Source organism: Acanthopagrus latus, chromosome 6 (genome assembly GCF_904848185.1).
Source record: "Acanthopagrus latus isolate v.2019 chromosome 6, fAcaLat1.1, whole genome shotgun sequence".
NCBI classification, from domain to species: Eukaryota; Metazoa; Chordata; class Actinopteri; order Spariformes; family Sparidae; genus Acanthopagrus; species Acanthopagrus latus.
The window spans coordinates 11,973,852-11,997,295 of NC_051044.1; the positions used below are offsets into that span (position 1 = coordinate 11,973,852).

Sequence of the window (23,444 nt, forward strand, 5' to 3'; positions counted from 1 at the left end):
AGAGCTGAGCAACCGGAGGAATTTTTGCCAGGGTGAAATTGCTCGACTAGAAGGTTTGCACGGGAAGGTTGACCACTGGAGAACATGGTGGAGACAGTCTTATTGCTTCCTGCTTGAAAAGTTTTTTAAAAAAAAGAATTCTGGGGAAAAAAGGGCAAAAAGATTCTGCCAGCGACGATCAAAATGCCAAGTCATTATAATACATTATAATTTCTATGAAAATAAATTGTAGCCCACACGCGCATAAAGTATGACAACAAAGTCAATGTGAGTGATGAAATAAATGAAATGTAATCATATCCTACACATACACCTACAGGATAAACTTGTATACAACTTGCTTATTCATATTGGCAAGGTTTCTGTTCTTGAATTCAGGCTTTGAAGAAGGCATTTCAGGTGTAACCAAAGTTCACACAGGGGATAATGCCTACACACTGACAAAAAAGAAGAGGCTCTCCAGGAGGAATTATAAATATATTACATCCCAGTTTTTTATGTAATAAATTGACTCTTTTGTCCATCTGAAGACTCATAAAACAAGACAAGTTCAACAGTCCATTAAGACCACACATCAAGTCAAACAGGCAGTATTGTTATATTTTGTTACCTGATTCAGAGATGTGCAGTGTTTAAAAACCAGGTAACAAAAAGGTCGCTTGAGTTGTTATTTTGTCTAAACTGAAGTGATGATTTTTGTTAATTCAGCAATCACACGCCACTTGTTGCATTCAAACAGGCTTCCGTTAATGAGCTACCGACACCACTAATACATCTGATAGCTGTCATGTGGACAATAACTATCTATACCAAAACGTATAATCAGCCTTGGGGAACATAATCGTGCCCACCCAACGCCTCAGGGTTCATCAAGCTTGCAGTACTGTACGTACCCAAAAAATCTAAACCACACAGCGCAGAAAATAGTAAATAGAGCAGAGAAAGCTTTTTGAAGAGGCTGTTAAGAGCTTAACGCATTCTCTAATTATAGATTTCACTCGCTCGCGTTTGAAGAGACCTGTAAATGGGAACACGCCAAAGTTTTAGATTACTACAAGTCTTATAAAAATGAGGAAAAGCAGACCATTGCCCACCACATCGCAGCAGTATAGGAGCTGTTTTACCTTCCCTCTCATTTCACTTTAAATGTAAAACATAAAGCACTGATGAGCTCTAAGAAGAAAAGGAACAGTTCACTTAAAGGCTTGCAGCAGTAACACACCATGTGCCAAATGAGAGGGCATGGAAATGCCTCAGAAAGTGTGATAGGATTGCCACGTATAGCACATGTATCTAAGGATTACAGATAGAAAGATAGACAGATAGATAGACAGATAGATAGATAGATAGATAGATAGATAGATAGATAGATAGATAGATAGATAGATAGATAGATAGATAGATAGATAGATAGATAGAAGGTCCATTGGTCTATATGCCTGCGAGTACAATCCTGTAGGAGTGTGTGACAGTGTGTAAACCTCTCCATGTAGCCTTTGTTCTTATACTCACACCCCTTTTGGAATAAGAAAATAAAGCGATGAAGGTCAGTTGGAGAGCAGACTGCCAAATATAGCCGCTGTGTTCATGTGAGGGCCAGACTCTCCAGAACGACAAGCCCAGCTCTGACCATGCCCTGTAATTGAGGAGAAAATAAGGACAGAAATTATATGTTTATTTTTGACAACAATTTTAATCTTCTGTGCTCTCCTTCAGAAAACGAGACGCCCACAAAAAGGCGCTGAGAATCCGTCTTACTCGAGGCCGAAAGTCGCGATTTTTGACTTTTTTAGATTACATTTTACAATGAACCTGATATAACTGACAGGCAGTCTCAATTACAGGAAAATATACTAAAATGTATCTTGAGCATATAAACCTCACATAGTTTAATAACTGCATAGCACAAAAAATGTTAAACTCATAAAACAGAAGCATATATTTCTCACAAAAATGCACATTTATTTCCCCAAAGACTTCAGACTTTTTATCATTTATGTGTTTATTGTGAAACTAGTGTCACAGGTAAAAGTTTTTTCTAAATGTTACGAATCTTATTACCACATTGTAATAGAACTTTAACCTTTTTTCCAGTCTACTGCGATATGTTTTGTGCTGTCACGATATCATCCCGCAACATTATTATCGTGGCCAAAAGAATTTGGTATAATGATATGACGATATTATCGCGATATCTTTAGAAAATAGACCCCAACTGATATATCAGTTAACTGATATCATCAGCTGATATTACTCTATCACAGATATTTAACAGTATTTTGTATATGTTGTCTGATATTAAACTTTTTTCTTTCTTAGATTATAATATGGAAAAACATGTTAGGGTGTTTCCTAATTATTAAATGTCCATAAGTTTGTGCTGTTTCAGTTCACTGATGTAATTTTAGACAATGATATTTATAGTTAAACTAAAATATCCTGTCTCCATTTGTCCCAAGCATGAGGGATCATTACAAAAGAAAATTGGTATCAGCCGATAAATCGATGTTGGCGTGAAAAATCAATTGGGGAGTACACAAATTCATCTTTAAATTTGTTTACTGTATGTAGGGAGGTGGAGCAAGAGTTTGTAACTATAATTTTAGGAAAGTTCAAAAAGAAAAACTGTACTTAATGGATAGTGAAAAGGCAAGACTCAAAAGCCTTGACATCTGTACTGGATGATTCACATCATATTATCAGATGTGTACGATAAACACAATATCAATATTTCATTTTTTTCACAGTTATCATTAACATCAGTATATCTTGAAACCCCTAACGTGTATCAATATTACGTAAATATAGGCAACAGAAGAAAAGAAAATGTGTCAACCAATTAAAAAATGGTAAAACAGTGGTGGTTTTGTCATGTATGCAATTAGTTTGAATCTAAATAGAGGATAAATAATTATTTTGAGTATTTTATTAAGTTAATAGAGAAGATTTAACAGGAAATAGTACCACTGTCATTACTTTTCATGCTGCAGTGTGGAGATAAAACTTTAAACTGGCAAGTCAGCTAAATAATACCATGACATATTTTCTTATTTTCCTCTTGAAAGATGTGCCTCTCAGACTACAAAATTAAGAAAGACAAAATGTTATTTGGATGAGTTAGCACAACCACTGTCTTTGGCAGGACCTTTAATATTCTTACATTTTCAATCTTTCTGACAGCTTTCCTCTTCACTTTCGGCCTCTTTTCTATCAAACCTAGTAAAGTCTTTTTCCCTCCCTCGTTTGAATTCATTTTATTTGATGCGATAATCTCATCTTTATTTTATTTAATGACTCGACCCGTTTCTTCCTCGCCTGTCTCTGCAGTTCAGACTCTTTAACCGTCACAGTTAATGTCTGAATAGGCAGTTAAGAATATTGGAAACAGAGAGAGGGTTGAAACCAGAATAATAAAATCTCGGATGGAAACCACAGACTCGGTCAGCTTAATTTTTTTGATTTGTGCAGCGCAGGCTGAGCCTACATGCTCTTTTGTTATTATTCCTCCTCTCTCACAGGAGGACTAGGAGTGCTTCACTTCTTATTCACAGTAATGCGTCTTTTACAAGATAGATAACTCTCTGTGAGATGATGTTCGCTGCTTTCCCTCAGGCTCCACTCAACTAATCCCAGTGGAAAAAATAATGCCAGTGAAATTGAAATAATGTCCGCACGGTGATTGATGAGTAACCCATTCATGCATTTATCTTGAAAAATGATTCGACACCCTTGGTTTGGGGAGGTGGGATGTCCTCTCTCTCTCCACCAATCTCCATCCACTCTCCTCCATCTCTGGGTTTTTATTGCCTCTTAGCGAGTCTTCAAAGAGCCCAGAGCCTGTAATTAGGGGGCGGGCTCCCCGAGCCTCAAAACACTTCCCTGCGTTAGAGCCCGACTTCTCCCAAACTGTCCCAGAGAGAGACTCAGAGCTGTGCCTCTCCCACTCCCCACAGCTTCCTTAGGATTTTGTTTCTCAGGGATGGCCGCATCTATTCTGGAGGTAGGGAATGTAATTGTAAGTAGATTTTTTTTTCTTCTTCTAACTCAACTTTATTATGGTTTTAAATTCCCAGCCAGGAGTTATGCTAAAGTCATGCAAGTCTGAGGATAATATATGAGTGACTGTAAACAGGATAATTAGAGTTATAGAGTACATTAATTAGGAAAGATCTTAGCTCTTAATGGTGAGTGATTCAAGGCAATTTAAGGGTAAGCTGCTGACAGAGTTTGGCTCGTAAAACTTAACTAATCACATCTTAATGCTATCCGCAAGAGCAGACAGAGGATTATAATTTGATTTCAAGTCATCTCACATGGCCATGAGAAGCGTGGTCACAGCAGGCATAAAAAGACCTGATTAAATATTATTAACCTGAAAACGTGGGCTGACCGCAGGGACTTGTTGGAAGAGAAGAATGATTATTACAACTCTGAAGGAAGAATCACGCTGAAGGAAAAGACAGTGGTCTATGTGATAAAGTCATGATAATGTTTCAGCCAAAGTTAGGCAAACATTTAAAAGGGCTGTAGTAATTCACAACATTTTTATTCTCCATAGGATTATCACAGTAGTCTGATAAACATATCACAGCAGGCAGCGTGCAAAGGCGTCAGTAAACGCATCATTACATATTGAAGAAACACTGTAAAGTTCCAAAGAATCATTATAGGAACATTATGGTGATTTTTCATGAGTTGTTTTTGCATCCACAGTGTGTGGTAGTATAGGCTAGAAGAAAAGACAATTTCACTCTGCTTTTGTAGTTAGTTTCAGTCAGATATACCTAAGAATTTGTTAACTTCAAATGTGGAAACTGTTTAGTTTTCTAAAAGAAAAAAAAAACGAATCAAGAATCTGAATGTTTAATTACATGTTGTAAATTGCCAGTAGATGTGATGATAAAGAGAGACAACACTTCCTACAAATCTCTGATATAATTAAGAGATGAAACATGTTTGACCAGATATCTGTGTCTAAAACCGAGACACACTCACAGTTAATAGTAGAGTAGACAAAATATGTTTGTGTGTGTGGAGACTGTGAAGACAAAGCTTTACAGCAAGCATGAATGCAAAATTTAAGAATAGTAGATGGTGGTTTAAGAGTAACGAAAGAGCGAAAGGGAATTCCTCCCATGCTGAGCGGAGCAGAACTCTCCCAAGCATAAACATTCACTGCTTTAAAACTGCTCTGACCACTTTGAAAACAGAGAGAGCAGCGAAAGCCAGCAGTGGCAGTCAGACATACGTTTTTTATTAGAGTTGACACTGACAGAAGCAGCGGCAGCAAGCAGCCATTTCCTGCAGACAGACAGTCTCATTTTCTCCCTTGTCTCCTCCTCCCCAGGAAGACGCACGCTATGGCTCCAGTCCTCTGGCTATGTTAACTGCTACCTGTAACAAGTTTGGCAGCACAAGTCCAGTCAGGGATTCGGCTACACCCGGGAAGACCGGCAGCAATACTCCAGTAAAGAAGCCCTACACCATGACCTCTGACCTTCAGACAGCTAAGAACGGGCGGACCGCAGACGGCAGTGGCCTGGCGGACTCCTACACTGGCTCCTTCACCACAGCTGGAGGAGGCGGCGGGCTGCTTACCCCAACTGGAAGCCCCCCTCCTTCAGCCGGAGGCTACACTACAGAATACAACCCTTTCTCCCACTCCTTCCAGACCTCCGTCTCCCAGGACCCGTCTCTTTTAGTGTCCAAGGCCCACGCTACGGCCGACTGCCTCACCAGTGTCTATACCTCGCTGGATATGACGCACCCCTATAGCTCCTGGTATAAAACCGGCATTCACCCTGGCATTACTGCTGCACCTGCCAATGCCACTTCCTCCTGGTGGGATGTCCACCCCAACTCCAACTGGCTGTCAGCAACACAGCCCCAGACAGACGGAGGTCTCCAGGCCTCCCTGCAGCCTGTCGCACCTCAGGCCTCCCTTAGCCCACAGCTGCCCAGTTACAGCACCGACTTTACGCCACTCAACCCAGCTCCTTACCCTTCAGTGGGATTGGGCTCCTCCTCACACCTCCTCCAGCCCTCTCAGCACATGCTGCCCCAGGACATGTACAAGCCCAAGCCTGTGCCCAGCGCAGGGCTGATTGAGAGTCCCATGGGCCTAAAGCCTGCGAGAGGATCAGGGGGCTACAGCGGAGGAGGTGCGCCCACCAGGTCCTCATGTGACTGCCCCAACTGCCAGGAGCTGGAGAGGCTTGGGGCCTCGGCTGCATCCCTGAGGAAGAAGCCGGTCCACAGTTGCCACATCCCCGGCTGTGGGAAGGTCTACGGCAAGGCCTCCCACCTCAAAGCCCACCTGCGCTGGCACACTGGTGAGAGGCCCTTTGTTTGCAACTGGCTGTTCTGCGGGAAGCGTTTCACCCGCTCAGATGAACTGGAGAGGCATGTGCGCACCCACACAAGGGAGAAGAAGTTCACCTGTCTACTGTGCAACAAGCGTTTCACACGCAGCGACCACCTGTCGAAGCACCAGAAGACCCACGCGGATTCTGCGATGCAGGGGAAGGCTGTGGCTGTGGAGGGAGAAACTGATCCACGGAGCGAAGAGACCACAGAGCTCAACACCAGCGCTGTACCCAGCAATGCTGTCGCTGACCAAATCACCAACGGAGACGAGAAGACTGGCGCTCCTAATGGAGTGGAGAACAGCAGTGGACTGTTGGAGATCTGACTTCATTCAGTCATCTGTCCAGCTCTACTCTGAGACATAGCTGACTTGATTTTTACGGTGAAAGATTCACCTTTCAAATAAAAAAAGACAGTATTTTGTTACAAGACTTATAAAGGATGTCAGACCATGCTTGAGAAGACTTGATATGATAAATGACTGAGCATGTTGCTGGTTGCAATGACTTCTTTTTCTCTGGACCACACACACATACACACAGACACACACACACCTATAACTATACACTAATGCACAAATGATGCAGAAAGGAACAAATACACAGAAACCATTTGCAACCAGGCCAGGATGTACACAAATATAATACGCACACATGCACATACACAGAAATAACCATGAGCAAATGTGCAAGTATAAATACTGCATACATGCGTGCACACACACACATACAAGTAAACACGCTCATGCGCACATTATACACATTTTCTGCCTTTCAAATGAGATAAACCACTGGGGAAATTTAATCTGCAAAAGCAGAAGGAAAAGCGCTCTGAAGCCGCAAAAGGAAAGTAGTTTTAGAAGGAGACTTATGGTTGGGATGATGGAGCTGATGGAGCATTGCATGCCTCGAGAAAAAAAATCTGATTTACAGCTGTACATTGATACTTATTCATTATTCTTGAAACAATCAACAGACAGTCTTCTGTCGGCTTCTTGTTGCCGAAAACATTTTGATGTAAAAGGTTTTTGCATTTTCACTTTTGTTTGCTGTTTGCTTCTGTTTAATTTAATTTCCTATTTACATAAATAATCTAATTTATGTCTTAAATTATACACATGAAAAGATTATGTTGCACCCTGCAGGAAATATAATGTCTGAAAAAAAAAAAAAGAACGCAAGATGGTTGAAGCTGGCCAAAAAGAAAGTTAAATGCATTAAATTAAGATTTCTTTTTTTTTTTTTCTTATTTATTAGTTATAATGTGGAGTTTGGGGTTATGTTTTTAAAGATTTATTTATAGATCTTGAAGTTACGTGTGTTTGTAAACTATTTCTATATAATCTTTGAATTGTGAAGTCTTCCACACCTGGCAAAGTTATGATTAATGAGGGCTACTCCTTGTTTGTACATACTATATATTTACAACAGTATATAGAAATTGTTAGGTGTGTTATTTTTCTACCTTTTTCTAAGTATTTTCTATATTTTGTTTAACTTTTCACGATAGAAAAAAGATCTCTATGATGCATCAGTGGAAAACAAACAAACATAACAGCTTGATTTGTTTCTCACTGTGGAACTGAACAACCACCGTTTGCTGACTTGATGTGAAATGAGGGTATAAGATGCTGTAAATAATGTTTAAGCATGAAACCTCGTAAAGGTAAACATGTTGTAAAAGTCGTGGTGTGGAATCATGACAATTTTGGTGCTTTTAAAAGTAAAGAAATTTCAAAACCCATTCTCTTCTACTGGTGTTATTCATTTGCAAAGGTGGTTAAAGAAATGAAAAGCAGTCTCGGTCCTTGAGCATGAAGCTCACTCTTCCACACTTCATCCTCTCTTCTCCTCACTCACTGTCGTTCTTTTCATATCTTACTATATTTCCACCTCGCCATGGCCAACCAAATACTTTCATTATCTTTTGCAGCACAAACAAAGCCGTCCACTGAAGTGAAGTCTTAACTCCACACAATGACCCCCTTTCAGAGAGCCACTGTAGTTACACTCAAGACAATTACTCCACTCTCCAGCTTGAGAGAGGTAATTACTGAGAGCGATGCTCCAGCAGAGTCAATAGAGAGGAGCAGAAGGGATTAGGACAGGGGAGCTGTGGTTGTATTGTTTATTGAGGGAGGCGGTCAAACAAAGGAGCCCAATTAAGGCAGGATGCAGGACGACAGACGTGATGTTGAGATACGAACGCAGAGGAGAAGCTGCGCTGACCATCAAGTTTATTCAGCCTGTCAAAAATCACCATAGATGTTAAAGCAGCAGCAAAGGTTAAAGTTGTGACAAGTGGCAGTGTGTGTCTTCCTGTCCAGTTTCTCTTTTTTTTTTCTTTTTTTTTGGACAGGGTTACAGACTAATAAAAATACTTGAGGTGGGTGGACTCTGCTTTAAAAGAGAGATAGCCTCAGGAAAGACTAAATGAAGCCCACAACAGATGTGTGCTATACTGCCAGACAGAGAATTATTCAAAGAGCGAATGTTTAAAATATGTTTATAATGCAAAAACAGACACTGCACACTCGATAAAGCTCCCATGAACATTTATTACCTCCACATGTCATATTTCTTAAGCCACGAAGATTGCTTCTTCAGACATGGAGGTAATAAATGTTCATGGGAGCAGTAACAAATGTTTTTGTATTTTTCACGTGTTTAACTGTTTTTGGACATGCGCACTTATGCTAACTTTTTGTGTACCATAACAGTTAACAGGTGACGGTACATGTCAAAAAACCTTAAACAATATGTAAAAAATCCTTCTTCCCAACATCCTTCTACCTAGTCCTAAACAATGAAAAAGGATAACAAACACTGTTTCATATAAAAGTAGGATATTTCATCACAGAGATGAGGACCTGTACAGCTGGAACCCCCCTGAAGCTACCGACTCTCCTGTTGTAACATTTACACTTCCCAGGCTGCATGGTTCCAATTTAGGGCTTCTAATGAGCTGTAGTTGAGGTCAATTTATATAAAACGTCCCAGGGCCGACTCTGTCATCAGGGGCCGACATGTTTATGGTGGTCTGAAGTGGGCGCACGGTCGAGTCCACAACATGAAAGGCAAATGGGGGGAAAGGGGGTATGGGTAGGGTGTGTCAGGACAGCGGGTGAGGGTGAGGGGTGGGGGGTTAAGAAGACGGTCAGTGGCTTTTTAAACCTCTGCTTCGGCTACTGGTATTTTCTGCCTTTTTAAAACACATTCCCTCAGCAGTGGTGGTGCTTGTGGTGGCATACTGTAGCCTTAACTTTATTTTTACTTCTTTTATTTAGAAAGCCAGGAAACATTAAGTGTCGCTTCAAATAAAGTCCTAAAAAGAAAAATATACGCGGAGTGACACATAGGGGCAAAAGAAGATGCCGGACAATCGGTCCCATATGGTTTTCCCACACGCGCCCCCTGCTCTGCACGATTGGTGTTAGGATTTTAAAAGGTCATTCCAGAGGATCCCAGACACACCTGTTAAAGCCATCACACAGCCCGTTTCCAACCTAACATAAAGAGGCAATTTTATAACATTCACTCAAGCAGTGTTTAGTTTAGCTGTAAGACTTGATGAGTGACATAAACCCTTGCTTAATGAATTTCTCCAGGGTGTTTCAGCTTTCTGAGCAACTCATCATGATGTGTTGAATAGAATGCTAATGAACCTCCTTTTCCTGTTATTATCTGGTCCTAACTGAATAGTCAAGTAAAACAATGGACTGTGCTCTGACGTAGCCACAGGCACAGGGTGCCTACTAAAGCCTACCAATGAGTGCAGAGGGAGGGGGTTTTTGGGGGAGGCATAAAGCAGGACAAAAGCACAGGTGTCTGCAGGTGTGACTGGGTCTCTGTGGCAGAGCGGGGGTAGAAAAGGGAAAAGAATGTCAGCATGCCCAGAGGCACAGCAGTCAGGCCATAAGTAAAACAAGATAAGGCTTTTTGGCAAAGGGAAAAACTAAAGTGACCTGAGTGAACCATAACATGACCCGAAGAGCAGGAGAGGTCAGTTTAAATAAAACAGAGGAAAACAGAACAGATAAGAAAGGGCAACAGGTTAAAAGGTCAGGCTGACTTGCAAATGCAAATTATGTCTTCTGCGCTTATCTTACATCAGATTATTTCAGTTTTTCCAAATGGAGATTTGTTAGCAAACAGATTGAGCGACATGTCACTTATTCTAAAAACTGCTCTCTCTGGTTGAGAAGTGAACAAACAATTCAGCGGAAAAATGTTGGCAATGAATAGTTCTGCAAAGCACAGATGTATTGAAACTACATTTACATTTCTTTAGGCTCAATGTTCAATGTCATGTTGTGACAAAGCTTTGCGTGTGGTCTGGTTAAGGTTAAAGCACAAAAAACAGGTTTTAGCTTACCTACCCACAAAAATAGCTGCAAAATATCCTGATGTCCCTTTATAAATAGTGGCTTGATGCTTGAAATACTTGAAACATTGTCTTGGACAGCAGTATCTGGTTTGCCATCCATCTCACCTAGCTTTAACCCCTGAAACTTGTGACATGACAGCTCATGTACATGTAATGACACTTGATATGTCGCTTATTGTAGAAACGTTGATATGATACAATTTGAACGTATCTTTGGTTTGCAGAAATGTAAATCGAAATGTAAGACAACATAAAATTTAAAAAATTTAAAACAAATAACATTTTTTTTTTTTTTTTTTTTTTTTTTTTTACAAATGAGCTGGAAGCGAGTAAGAAAAATCATTGTAGCTGATGTCAAAGTCATCTATGGTCCCCTGAGCCTGACAACCAAATCCGCCCAGTGGTTGAAAGCTTGACAACAACTGCTCGCAATCATCACTTATGATGCACTAGAAATACTTTTTTGCTGTGTTCGGGATGTTATTGTGCATCAGCAATTCTGGAGAAAGATAGCACCAGCAACCAAACATCCCGCATACTGTTCCTTTAAATGTTTTTCTTAATTTATGCCGTAAACTCAGCACACATTGTGGCAACAAGCCTCAGAGTCCAGCTGATGCAACACTGTTGTATCTTGCAGCACTACTTCCTATCTCTCTTCACTGAATCATCATCACATTAGTGATGGAGGTTAGACCACCCGCTCATTTTTGACAAAACAAACGGCAGTCTGTGTGCTTTGCATCATCAAACTCGGAGCGCTTTGCTTCCAACTCTAACCATACCATGCCACAGCCTTCTCTAGCCTTGAACTCCCTTTAAAGTTTAAAGGGAGTCCTCCGTTGCTGCCCAATGTACCAAATGCGGCACTAAATGAGGCCATTTTGTTTATAGGAACTGTGGGAGGGTTGTGGGTGACTCTGTGCCCCTTTAAAAAGATAATATGCTTCCCATTTAATGGCCTCCGGATGACAAATTGCTTCCAGGGGAAAATTAAGTTAAGAAAATTGCATGTGTGACACGTAAAGACATATCCACTCAACTTAAGATGTTTGACATCCGTAATTCAATTATACGCAGCAGTAGGTGCAGTTAGGAGCTTTTTAAATAACCACATAACGCACGATTGAAGTGCATTCTTTGACTCGTTATCAGCTATCAGAAGTACTTCACATCATGTAACATTATGATGTTCATTTACTTATTAAGACAAACTGTTCATTCTCTATTCAGATTTTAGATTTCAGGGTAGCACATTCAGTTAAGCTGGCATGGTTTATCTCATTTTGGAATATCCCTACATCTTAAGGTTAATATTTGGAAAAACCAATTAGAACCTAATATGCTTACAAACATCTTGTGTCCCCATAAACTGTTCTTTCCTTTTGAAAATGCTTACTATCTTGATGGTATGCTGACTGACATACAGCCCAAAACATTCTTGTTTGCTTTTTTTTTTTAAGGTTCAAGCCACTAAATACTTCCTTGGAACATTTTAAGTGAAGGGATTTGAGAGAGACAGCGAAGAGAAGAGAAAAGAAGGAGTGGTGGATGTGTAAAAAAAACCTAGGGAGGAAAGGTAGAGAAAACACAATGAGAGAGACCTGCCACTAAAAGTACAGTGGTAAGTGAGAAATGAGAAGGCGGCCAAACAGCAAATGAATCTGGATTTGGATCAACTGAATGAGGAAACTGAAGAAGGAAAAAGACTCATGGAGGAAGGAGGGAGAAGAGAGAGACAGTCAGACAGACAGAGAGAGAGAGAGAGAGAGAGAGAGAGAGAGAGAGAGAGAGAGAGAGAGAGAGAGAGAGAGAGTCAAATGCAAAAAGAGAGTTGAGTGATTTGGGTTGGAAGCGGGAGCAGGGAGCCAGGGTTGGCAGGGTTTTGGTGGAGGAGTGTGGTGGTTCAGAAGTCCTCCAGCGCGAGGCGCCAGTGTGTCCGGCGGGGGCCCTGACCATGAGCTGCCTCACCCCCCGAGAGCCACGGCCACAAACCCCCTCTCCCCCCTTCACCACCAGCACCGCCACCCATCCAACCCAAAACCCACTGGCAGGCAGCGCTTCACTGAAGCTGCTGCTGCTGCTGCATGTTTATTTAATATTCTGAAGAAATTGAAATATCTTTGTGGGTTAACACACATACATACACAATTACATATCACTCACACACACACACTCACATGCACGCATACATTCACACACACTACCACCACAATATATAAATAAATAAAAGTAGAGTAATAACGTTCTCTTGATCTGTGGCCAAGAATAGAGTTGGAGAAAATCTTTTTCAAATGGTGTTTTCAGAAGCATGGAGGGAGGAGCGTGAATGTCTGACACTGCATGTTGCCTGAGCAGGCGGCATGTCTCAGACTGACTCCCACAGAGGAGAGAGAGCGTCACCAAAGTGGTTGACAAACAAGAAATAGTTCCCATGTGACAGGAACAGAGTAGCAGAAAAATAAATGAAGCCAACATATCTAAATTTGCTGTAGATTTAAATGTCAGCTCAACCATAAAAATAAAAAAAAAAACATTTCACATGTTGAGCAATTTAGAAACTCAGAGTGTGTGGTCTGTGAATGAGAACACATATATGAGGTGTTTGTGAAGTGTTAAATGAACGAATGTGCATGCCAGCCTTTTTCTGCGTCTGTGCGTGTGTGTGTGCATTCATGCATGAGTGCACACACATCCATAATGAGTCTCTGATCGTTACAAAGCAATTCCTTCAGACAGAAATCCCTTAAACAGCCTCTGGTTTCTGGGCTTCATGCTATCCCCCCTTCTGTCTCCTCTCTCCTCAACAGCCACCAACCACTGCTGCTGCCAAAAATAACACAGGAGCGCCACTCGAACCCGCGCCTCACCACAGCACAGCTTGGCCGCAAGAGAGGGATCAAAACACACACAAAAAAGGAAACACATCATATTGTGGAAGGGGGGGGGGAGGAGAGCATTCATACTGCTCCATGCTTGAAGATATCTACTGATGATTTTGGCAAGCAAAGAACCACACACACTAATGCAACAGGCCAAGACAGGGAAAAGGAAAGTGTGTTTGTGTGCACATACATTTTGGATGCACTGTTACTGTGAAGACGGAATTCATTTCTGATGTCATTCAGTCAGTGATTTAACCACAAGCTCAATAAAAACACTTACATTATCACGTTATAGGTCAATAAATTAGGGCTTACGACTGGCAAATGAAGGCCCGGCTAACAAAGCAAATTAACGCTGAAAGTATGAATAATGAGCAGGAGGGGTGTACTCTGGTCACAGATAAATCACAGTGCTTTGATTGTAGGTTTGGGAGTTCAAATGGGAGACAACTTTACTCATTGTCATGGCCCGTTCATTTTGTGTTGCACTTGGCAAAATGTGCTTATCCACACTGACACACTGATGCCAGTGAATGAAGCCATCACAGTCCAAGCTCTATTTCAACAGTGGCCAGCGTGGGTTTATGAGCAAGCCGTCGTGGGATTAATTGTCGAGCCGCAGAAATAAAGGATATGATGGAAAGGTGGAAAATGTCCTGAAATATTTTATGGAAGTGCTGCTACATTAGTTGGGCAGGAGGTTCTGAACTTGTGGGTCCGAAGGATTTTAAGGGTCTGCACGACTCCTCTGGGTATTCAACAAGGCAAACGAGATCCAAACTAAGCAAAGAAACACCACCAAAATTAGATCTGTCAGCTCAAAGCCGTACTCAATAATTAATCGCAATACCACCAATTTTTGCTGGCGTGGACTATAAATAAATAAAACATTCCTCCATCTCTTCACACAAACATACTAAAAGGATAAAGTCTGGTCCTGCCATTTTGGCTAGATAGGCATACAACACATTCTCAATACTCTTAGTTCATATCATGTGGTATTTTGATGTATAACTGACTGTTGATTAGTCTTGAGTCTTTTTTATTTTGGTACTTTTAATTGGCTTTATTCAATTGTAGTGCTGAAATAGCTTAATTAGAGCATGTTGTACATTTGTTTTAAAAGGTGCTGTACAAATAAAGTTTGCTGTTTTGTTTGCTGTAGCAACGTTTGTTACACAGTTATTTTGGGTCCAAACCCTAATTTTTAGCTTTGGGTCAGTTTATCAAACTAGTCAAGTTTCCTGTGTTTCCGTGTTGGTCATGGTGTTGACAGGTGCCAGGCAACCCAAGGCCTTAAAGTACAAAAAACACCCTGACAGAGAGGCTCATCAGATGGGCAGATTAGTGACTGATTGTCGCCCTCTTCTGGTAATTTTTAGTCATGACAAATTATTGCACACCGAGCCAGAAAGTAATAACAGTTGTCAAGCTAAAATAAATCATTATTTGCTCAAGTACAGTTTGTACTGTACTAGCAGTTACTTAAAGCATAAATTTTACTCAAAAATTAAAATTCCGTCATTATCTACTCACCGTCATTTCATTGGAAAATCAGATGAAGTTTTGTCTTCCACAAAACATTTCTGGAGTTTCACAGCAAAACAACGTTACAGTATTCTTTTAAACTATTGAAGTAGATAAGGACTTGTTATAAAACGTACAAAACTGAAATAAATAAATAAAATGGCTCAATACACCTCATCCACAGAATCCAAGTCACGCTCCTGACATCCCAAATTGATTTAATAAGACATTATTTTACACCCCAGACACACTATCCAATCTGCAACATTGGAGACTTTGGATTCAAAAAAGGGTGTAAATAATCTCAGATATTTCAGAGACTTGGATCATACAGGATGAGCTGTATGTAGCCATTTTATGTCTTTCTTTGGTTGTTTTTTTTACATAGTAAAATAAGTCCCTATCTACATAGTTGTTTTGTTAGATGAATGCTGCAACATTGTTTCGCTGTGAAGCTTCAGCAAATGTTTTGTGGACTAGGAAATTTCATCCAACTTTCCATCAGCATGACGATGAATAGATAATGACGGAATTTTAATTTTTGGGTGAAATTTTCCTTTAAGAATGTCCATTTTTCTGGTACCTTTTTTCCAGTACTTTTGGGTGGGTAGTCAGCTGTCAGCTGGCTGGCTATCTAGCTGCAGAAAATATACTAGAAAGGGTGAAGTCACGTCCCTTCCGGCTTGCTCCAGGGGATTTTATTTTGTTAAAACTTTGTCTCATAGTGAATGGGGGAAGACGAATGTGTCATGAATCACATATATGGTTGTCAATTTAAAAGATAATTATAGCTCAATAAAGTCTCAGTATGTCATAAAACTTATGAAATATAACACTGTGGAAATACATAGTTTTAAAGACTACACAGCTAACACTCACTTTAGTGACATTGTCTTGTTGAATGCTCACCAAAACCCTTAACTTAAGACATTGTAAAGCAAACCCTGTTCTTTAGCTTGCTCCCAAAACTGACAAACTCTCCTTTTACATGAGAGCAGTCGTCAAAATGACCAGGTTTTTTTGTGATTTTCACCTTTGTTAGAACTTTTTTAGCACTTTTTCTGTGCCTGGTTGGTGGCCATGTTGGCGGCCATGTTAATGTTGATGACATAGATGATGTAGTTAACACAAAACTAGATTACATTTACATTTAGGGCGTTTAGCAGACACTTTTGTCCAAAGCAACTTACAATGAGTACATTTGTCACAGGAAAGAAGCCACAACCTATCACCATAGATAAAGTATAAAAGAAAAAATAAGTTATAATAGCTTACTTTATTTACAACTAACTGTGACTTTTTTTTTTTTAACTTTTACTAAATTATCTTTTAAATAAGTAAACATCATATGTTTAATTCATTGCACAATTCAAACAGGATCATAGTATTATTTGCCTTTCTTCGTTAACTACCTAGGAGTGTTTTCCGAAATAAAATCCCATGGGGTCCACCGGAAGAGGCGTGATTTCGGCTCTCTAGTTTATTTCTTGCAGCTAACTAGCCAACCAGCTAACGACTGTCAGGCAAGTGCAGTGGAAGAGAAAGTACCACACAAATGGGCTTTCGTTAAAGGAAAGGTTAACTAGCTCCTCGGAAGTACGTTCCTTTTGTTTGTAATACAAACTTCCCACACTAAAGATGATCATTTTAAAAGGTAAGACATCCTGTGTCTATGTCAGTATATTTACTTGAGCTACGCTCATTTTCTGTACTAGCTTGGCACGCGCAAGATATCGTTACTTCGTTCTAACGTTACTTCATGCTCAACTTTAAATGGCCGACTTCTAGTTTTGGATAAATATTTTTTACATTAGGACAATATCAGTTTATTTTTTTATTCGACTTTTTTTTTTTTTAACTAAGTGGTTATTCACCTGTTTCTGTTGTGATGAAACATCGTCCGTGAGGTGGCTGCACACAAACACCTGAACGTTACCTCATTAACGGTCCATGCATCAATCTCCACCTCAAACTATTGACTTCGGTGTTTTCCGCTGTATTAAACGAACTAACCCGAAGCGTCCGCGGACCAATGGGAATTCGAGTTTCGCGGGGAAACGTCCTACGTCATATCTGTGCTCCGAAACGGACTCGGCAGGCTGTGTGTTCTGTAGGAGCGAAAAGGGGGCTTCGTCTGCTCTTCACATGTCGTCGCCTCACTATCAGTCAGCGAAAATACCGTCAAATGAAAGCAAGTGTCTGTTGTGGTGGGGGGATTAACCATCCGAAACCGATCGGCTCTGTCTGTGTGAAATAGGGAATGAACGACGAGACAGCATCGGACAGCTGGAAGAGAAACTCCGGGTGCTCCAGGTGAAGCTGCACAGAAGCTAAGCTAGCATAGCACAGTGGCTAGCAAGGGAGCCAGATAATAAAATCCTTTTGTTGTAGAGATGTATTGGATCATAAGCCCCAGCAAAACTACTGTTTTGAATTCTGTCTCACACATTGACATTTGTTTTACATATACTGTACTCGAATAGCTTCTTATTAAGGTCCCAGCTGTGTGACCTGAAGATGCAGTTGTCAACCTTACCTTACTGTCATTAAACTTCCATCTAGACATGCATAACCCCTTTGGTCATCAACTGAGTAAATCAAATACGTTTCTATGTTTTCCGTTTGTTGATAATTTACGGATTTGCTGTTTGTACATAGGGACCTAAACTTTATTAATGTGATACTTTTTTATTACACTGTAAGCAGTGTACACTGTTCCTGTAGAGTTCATGCTCAAACTTAAACAAGTAAGCTGTTCTGATGGTAGTTTATTAGAAACAGCTAATGCGGGGAAGTGTTTCTGCTACCTTGTCCATCCTAATAAGGGTGGACAGTGTAAACACCTCTCAGTATACAAATCAGAAGCACTACAAACTACTTCAAACCTCCATAAATGACCATATAGTTGAATACCATGCTAAAACAGATTAATCTTAAACTGAACATAGTAACCTATGATTTATTGCAGGACTTTATTAGGCCCAACTCCATTAGTTCTTGCTAGATGTACAAAATGATTGACAAGTGGTCTATGTGCTGCCATTGAGAACATACTTGTAACATAGCATCCTCCAGCCTTGCATTGTTTTAACTACCATTTTAAGTAACATAGTTGTTTTTCTTTCATATTTTCTTGTATACTTTTTGTATGAATCAAAGAATCTATATATCATAAAGGAAGTAAAGGGAATTTTGTTTTACTTTCACACTGAGTTTAATAGATTGGAGCGAGCTGAACAGTGCTGGGCTTCTCTCTCTTTAGTATTGAGCAAATGCTGGCTGTGAATCCCGGAAAGACGCCCATCAGTCTGCTGCAGGAGTATGGAACGCGGATAGGCAAGACCCCAGTGTACGACCTGCTGAAGGCCGAGGGACAGGCCCACCAGCCCAACTTCACGTTCCGCGTCTCCGTTGGAGAGATCAGCTGCACCGGCCAAGGGCCCAGCAAGAAGGCAGCCAAGCACAAAGCAGCCGAGGCTGCTCTGAAGATGCTCAAGGGAGGCCTCGGAGGTCCCGCTGGAGTTAGCGTTGGAGTGGACGGCTTTATTGGGGTTGACGGGTCTACTGATGGAGACAGGTCAGTTTTGTACGAGGCATTTTTCCTTTCTTTACACTGGCTCTCAAGTTGAAATGGTTTTGGCCAACATCAGCTAATGTTGGCATGTCAAATAACTGCACACATTTTAGATGGTGATCTGTGTGGTTTCCTTACTTCCTCTTCTGTGTTTGTTTTATTTTATCTTCTGCTCAGCTCCCAGTCAGAGATGAAGACCTCAGGCAGTTCTCAGCAGTCTGAATGTAACCCTGTAGGAGCACTGCAGGTGATTTACTAAACAAAGATAACTAGTGCAGTTTAAGGTTTTAACTATTTTATCTATTAAGTCTCGTCTACTAAGACTAGATTATGTCACTGTTTAGTCAGTCCTTCAAAGTTTTGTGTTATTAGCAACATCTGCACAGTTTATAGTTGCATGCCCTCTGCTTTTAAAAATAATTGTTTGTATACTTCTTTGCCAGGAGTTGGTGGTGCAGAAAGGATGGCGTTTGCCAGAGTACACTGTCACCCAGGAGTCTGGTCCAGCACACCGCAAAGAGTTCACAATGACCTGCAGAGTCGAGAGATTTGTTGAAATCGGTAAAATGCATTATCCTTCTTTTCTTGGACATTGTGCAGAAAATATGGACAATATGTCGTCCCATCCAACAAAGTAGAGATTAGGCTAACTCACTCTGAGCAGAAATGTTTTTCAGGCTTGTCATCAAAAAGGGGTCATTTTTTTGTGCATCATATCTTTATCTGCTGTTTCTCTTCAGGAAGTGGAACATCCAAGAAACTAGCCAAGAGGAACGCAGCAGCTAAGATGTTATCGCGTATACACGACGTCCCAGTCGACCTGAGGACCAGCAACGACGCTGACACAGAAGATGACACTTTCACCATGGTGAGAAACACAGATAAAACTTTTATCCGTGCATCAGTCTACAAAGACACTGCGTGTAAAATTATTCCACAAATTACGGGAAAGGGTGCGCAACACTGCATGTGGCTAACCTCATGCAAATATTTTGTTTGTATTGTTGTTTCATCATGTTGGCCATCTTCAGTTGTTTGTCTTTCATGTTATGCAGAATGCCATTAGGTTATACAACTGCCACCCTATTGCCCCGTGTCTTGCTCATACATCTTGCTTGAAGATAATAACGGGGTTTATTTAATGAACTTAATCTCCGCTGCACACACAGCACATGGGGAACAGAGCCGAGTCGGGGAAAAGTAAAGGCTTCAGCTGCACGTGGGACTCGCTGCGTAACTCTGCTGGAGAGAAGATCCTCCAGCTCCGCAGCCACCCTCTGGGAATGCCATCCGACTCCAACTTCTGTTCTTTATTGAACGACCTGTCTGTGGAGCAGCGCTTCGATGTCAGTTACCTGGATCTAGGTGGGTTTACAAATGGCAGCAGTTTAACACAAAAATGCACTGTGCACATGATAACCATCATAAGGATGCAGGCTTTTGTATGATGCTTCGTACTGCTTTCACATCTGCCTTATGCTAAGAATGTCACAACCTCTTGGGTACTTGTTGAGAGCAGCAAGCCACAATGAAATGGCGTGATGTGTGGTTTGTATTAGTGTCATCAGATATGGAGGAGGAAGTAGCCTGCAGCTGTATGTTGTCACAGTGATCCATTTTATATGTAGGCAGCCCTTCACAGATGGGCAGGAATGCTGACTAATTTCGGGCTGAATTTACAAGCTAAATGATTGAAATGTATTTGTTATTTGTGCTGGAATTTATTGAGGAGCAAGCATCGAGCATGTTTAAGATTATAAGAATTGTGTTCATATGATCTCATAAACAAGGATTATTAAAAACAAATGTTATTAGTTGTATTGTTATAGTACTAAAATGAAAATCTGTCTTTTAATTCCTTTTTGTTAAAATTATTGAAGCTCATCACGTAAAAATTCACATTTCTGATGTTACAAATCTTTCATCCTACCACTCAGTCCAATACTGTTTTTTTTACTTTATACTTGATTTTATGTGTTGGCAAAGTATAGATTAAATTTACTCACTCTAATAGCCATACATCCAGATTAAAGGACTACAAGCCCAGATTAAAGGACTACAAAGTATGGCAGCTGTCTGTGTTACTTAATGCCTATAAATGTGGCCAGTGATACGTTTTATGTTAAAAGAGATGGCGCATAAATAAAAGAGTAGAAAACTGTCCAAAACCATATCAGATGGAACATGGCCATAACGTCTGTCAGTGAAATGCCACAAAATGATGCTGTAGTCAAGGCTGAGACACATCATCTATGTCTTTGAACCTACGGAGACACTGCCAAAGTGCCATCAATGGTGGAAAAATATTTTACAGTCAAAACCTTGAAAGAGAAACTTGATTTTTTAAAGTTCTTCTTTTTTTATTGTTTTTCAGAGGAGCGCAGTCTAAGCGGCCTGTGCCAGTGTCTAGTCGAGCTGTCCACGCAGCCGATCACAGTGTGCCACGGCTTCGCTCCGAGCATAGACGCCGCTCGAGCCAGTGCAGCCCACAATGCACTGCAGTACCTCAAAATCATGGCTGGAGGGAAGTGACGTTGTCTACTTCCTCACAGACTCGAACTCGCCACACCGCAATGGCGGGATGGATATCCACTTTGAACGAAGAAGGCACTTTTGTGAAGAGTTCAAATAACGTGAATTACCTCAGATTTGGAAATGGAGACTTTTTCTGTCCCCAGATGAACCCCAGGAGCTTTTTTTCTTCAGTTCCTTTTTGTAGCCAATGAAGATTTAGTTGCCCTAAAACTCATGCCCCCCCTTTCATTGACATTATTTGTCACCAGTTATTTTTAAATGCTTTTTTGTGTTCAGTTTTTGTTTGTTCAGTGTTCAGACATAGAAACCAAGAAAACTAAAGTTTAATATTCTCAAATCATGAATGCCGTTATGGCAGTGAGATGCCAAATAACTGCAGACAAATTTGAGCGAAGGGGTTTGTAGAAATTGGGCTATGAAATTGCTGATTATTGGTGATTTGCTTAATCCCCGTTCACACGGATGAACGAAATAAAGAAAAATTTGCCATGTGCTGAAACTTGGAGAGAAAAGGACTCTGCTGATCCGATATCAGAGGAAAACTATTTTAAAGACTGTCCTGTTTTCACATGAGCTCGTGTGAGTATTTAAAATGTGTCTTTGTTTTGTATTCATTTGAAACCTTAAAATCACAGACTGTTCCTCTCTGATGCTTTTAATGTTTGACCTTCAAGATTTGAATTTTTGACATTTCCCCCATTCATTTTAAAGTCATTTAAGTCTGCTGTCAGCTGAAACTCACCATGTCAAAGTTGTGATACTCTTTACTCGTTCCCAAATTAGAAATGAGATGAAGGTCAGTCGACTCAGCTTTCTGAAAGTTAATTGTCCTGTAACGTGTGCAACTTTGCCCCTTTTAAAGATTTTCATGCAAAAGTCAGGCTGATGTCTGTTTTTTGTTCGGAGCATTTTTAAAAAAAATCTCTTACGATCATGTTTTTTCATTTACAGACATTTAAGAAATCATTGAACGTGAGGATAATTTAAGAAATACAACCTTATAGTTCAATGAGAAATCTACTTTTTGGTGCCATTTAATTCTGAATTTGAGAAAGAAACAGTGTGAAGTGTTATGAGGTGTCATTTTTTTGTTTTGTTTTCCGTTGCTCCACTTTTAGCACACTGTCTTTGCATGGCATGAGATCAATGAATCCATTTCAGTTTAAAACAAAGTTAATGGATGAAGTGGGACAAAGCAATGTGAGTCTCCTGAAGCCTTGTTCCCGTTAAAATCATTAAAAAGGTTACTACTTACCCTTGACTTTCAAATCTTGTGCTCTTAATTCCCTATATTGTCATCATTTAAACCCCTGTCATTTTTTTTTGTTTCCTGTAACAATATTGATTATCAAGATTACTTTCTCCAACTACCTGTTGTACCTCAGTGTGCAGATTCACCACTACCACTTACCTTACTGTATTTGCATCTATGTTTATTCACGGCCTTGCACTCATCTGAAATAAGTATGGATGGTAAACAGTTTGCACTACTTGAAAAGATAATGTCCTTTGCACAAATGCAGGCTGACCAAGTTTCTGTACGTCTTCTCACTGTAGTACAGTGTGTTAAATGTAACCTCATTCTCCGAAAAGGCAGATCTGCATACTGTTTGTGTGTTTATTGTAAGAAGGAACTCGACTGCTGGTTTTTAGGGAATTTTAGGTGCCGAGACCAATGATGACATCTACACATTTGAGACTTCTTTGTTGTGATAGTAGAAAATATCGCCCAGTTTTAGAAAAAAAACAATGAACTACAATGTGAGCTTCATGTGAAATTGACTTTGTTTCCAATAAAGAATTTTTGTAAACAGCTGCTGTCATAACTTACTCTAGTTCCTGATTGAGTGGAGCCGGTCAGTGTGTTGGTATGACGGCATTATAATGATATGAGAGATTATGGATATCATTGTATCCTGATGTGGTTTAAGTGTTGACTGCATTAGAGTAAACTGTTTCACTTTTTCTAATAGTTGGTTGTACACATTTATTCATTATATTCTCATTACTGGTGATTATTTGTCAGGACGGTACCAGTAGTCATCCCTACTATATTCGGTATGTACCCAGTGTAACCTATTATTAAATTATTAATAAATATAAGATTTTTAAATGTATTTCTTGTATTGCAATATAAGGCCACATCACCTAGCCCCAAGACTGAATGACGT

The 23,444-nt window shown here is 40.3% G+C and overlaps 3 protein-coding genes across 6 annotated transcripts in view; 2 read left to right on the top strand and 1 right to left on the bottom strand.

Annotated features, from left to right (window-relative positions):
* Nucleotides 1-17,159, bottom strand: part of igsf8 (immunoglobulin superfamily, member 8) — a 57,841-nt gene extending 40,682 nt beyond the window's left edge. Inside the window, exons 1-2 of the mRNA XM_037100833.1 lie at nucleotides 17,039-17,159; nucleotides 1,513-1,636 (exon numbers count right to left, since the gene is read on the bottom strand). The gene's annotated coding sequence lies outside the window, so the exon portion shown is untranslated. The remainder of the gene's footprint in view (nucleotides 1-1,512; nucleotides 1,637-17,038) is intronic.
* On the top strand, nucleotides 3,890-8,100 carry sp7 (Sp7 transcription factor). Of its 2 annotated transcripts, none has more exons than XM_037100839.1 (2): nucleotides 3,890-4,015; nucleotides 5,348-8,100. In XM_037100839.1, the coding sequence occupies exons 1-2, from the start codon at nucleotides 3,980-3,982 to the stop codon at nucleotides 6,689-6,691; spliced, it is 1,380 nt and encodes a 459-aa protein (XP_036956734.1). In that variant the 5' UTR covers nucleotides 3,890-3,979; the 3' UTR covers nucleotides 6,692-8,100. The 2 variants fall into 2 exon arrangements, with proteins under 2 accessions (XP_036956734.1, XP_036956735.1); XM_037100840.1 differs by having other exon boundaries at nucleotides 3,898-4,000.
* tarbp2 (TAR (HIV) RNA binding protein 2) lies at nucleotides 16,637-23,086 on the top strand. Of its 3 annotated transcripts, XM_037100845.1 has the most exons (8): nucleotides 16,637-16,818; nucleotides 17,422-17,477; nucleotides 18,427-18,741; nucleotides 18,916-18,985; nucleotides 19,182-19,299; nucleotides 19,479-19,606; nucleotides 19,908-20,103; nucleotides 21,113-23,086. In XM_037100845.1, the coding sequence occupies exons 2-8, from the start codon at nucleotides 17,425-17,427 to the stop codon at nucleotides 21,268-21,270; spliced, it is 1,038 nt and encodes a 345-aa protein (XP_036956740.1). In that variant the 5' UTR covers nucleotides 16,637-16,818; nucleotides 17,422-17,424; the 3' UTR covers nucleotides 21,271-23,086. The 3 variants fall into 3 exon arrangements, with proteins under 3 accessions (XP_036956740.1, XP_036956742.1, XP_036956739.1); XM_037100847.1 differs by lacking the exon at nucleotides 17,422-17,477; XM_037100844.1 differs by lacking the exon at nucleotides 16,637-16,818 and having other exon boundaries at nucleotides 17,279-17,477.
* Nucleotides 23,087-23,444: the final 358 nt, after the last annotated feature.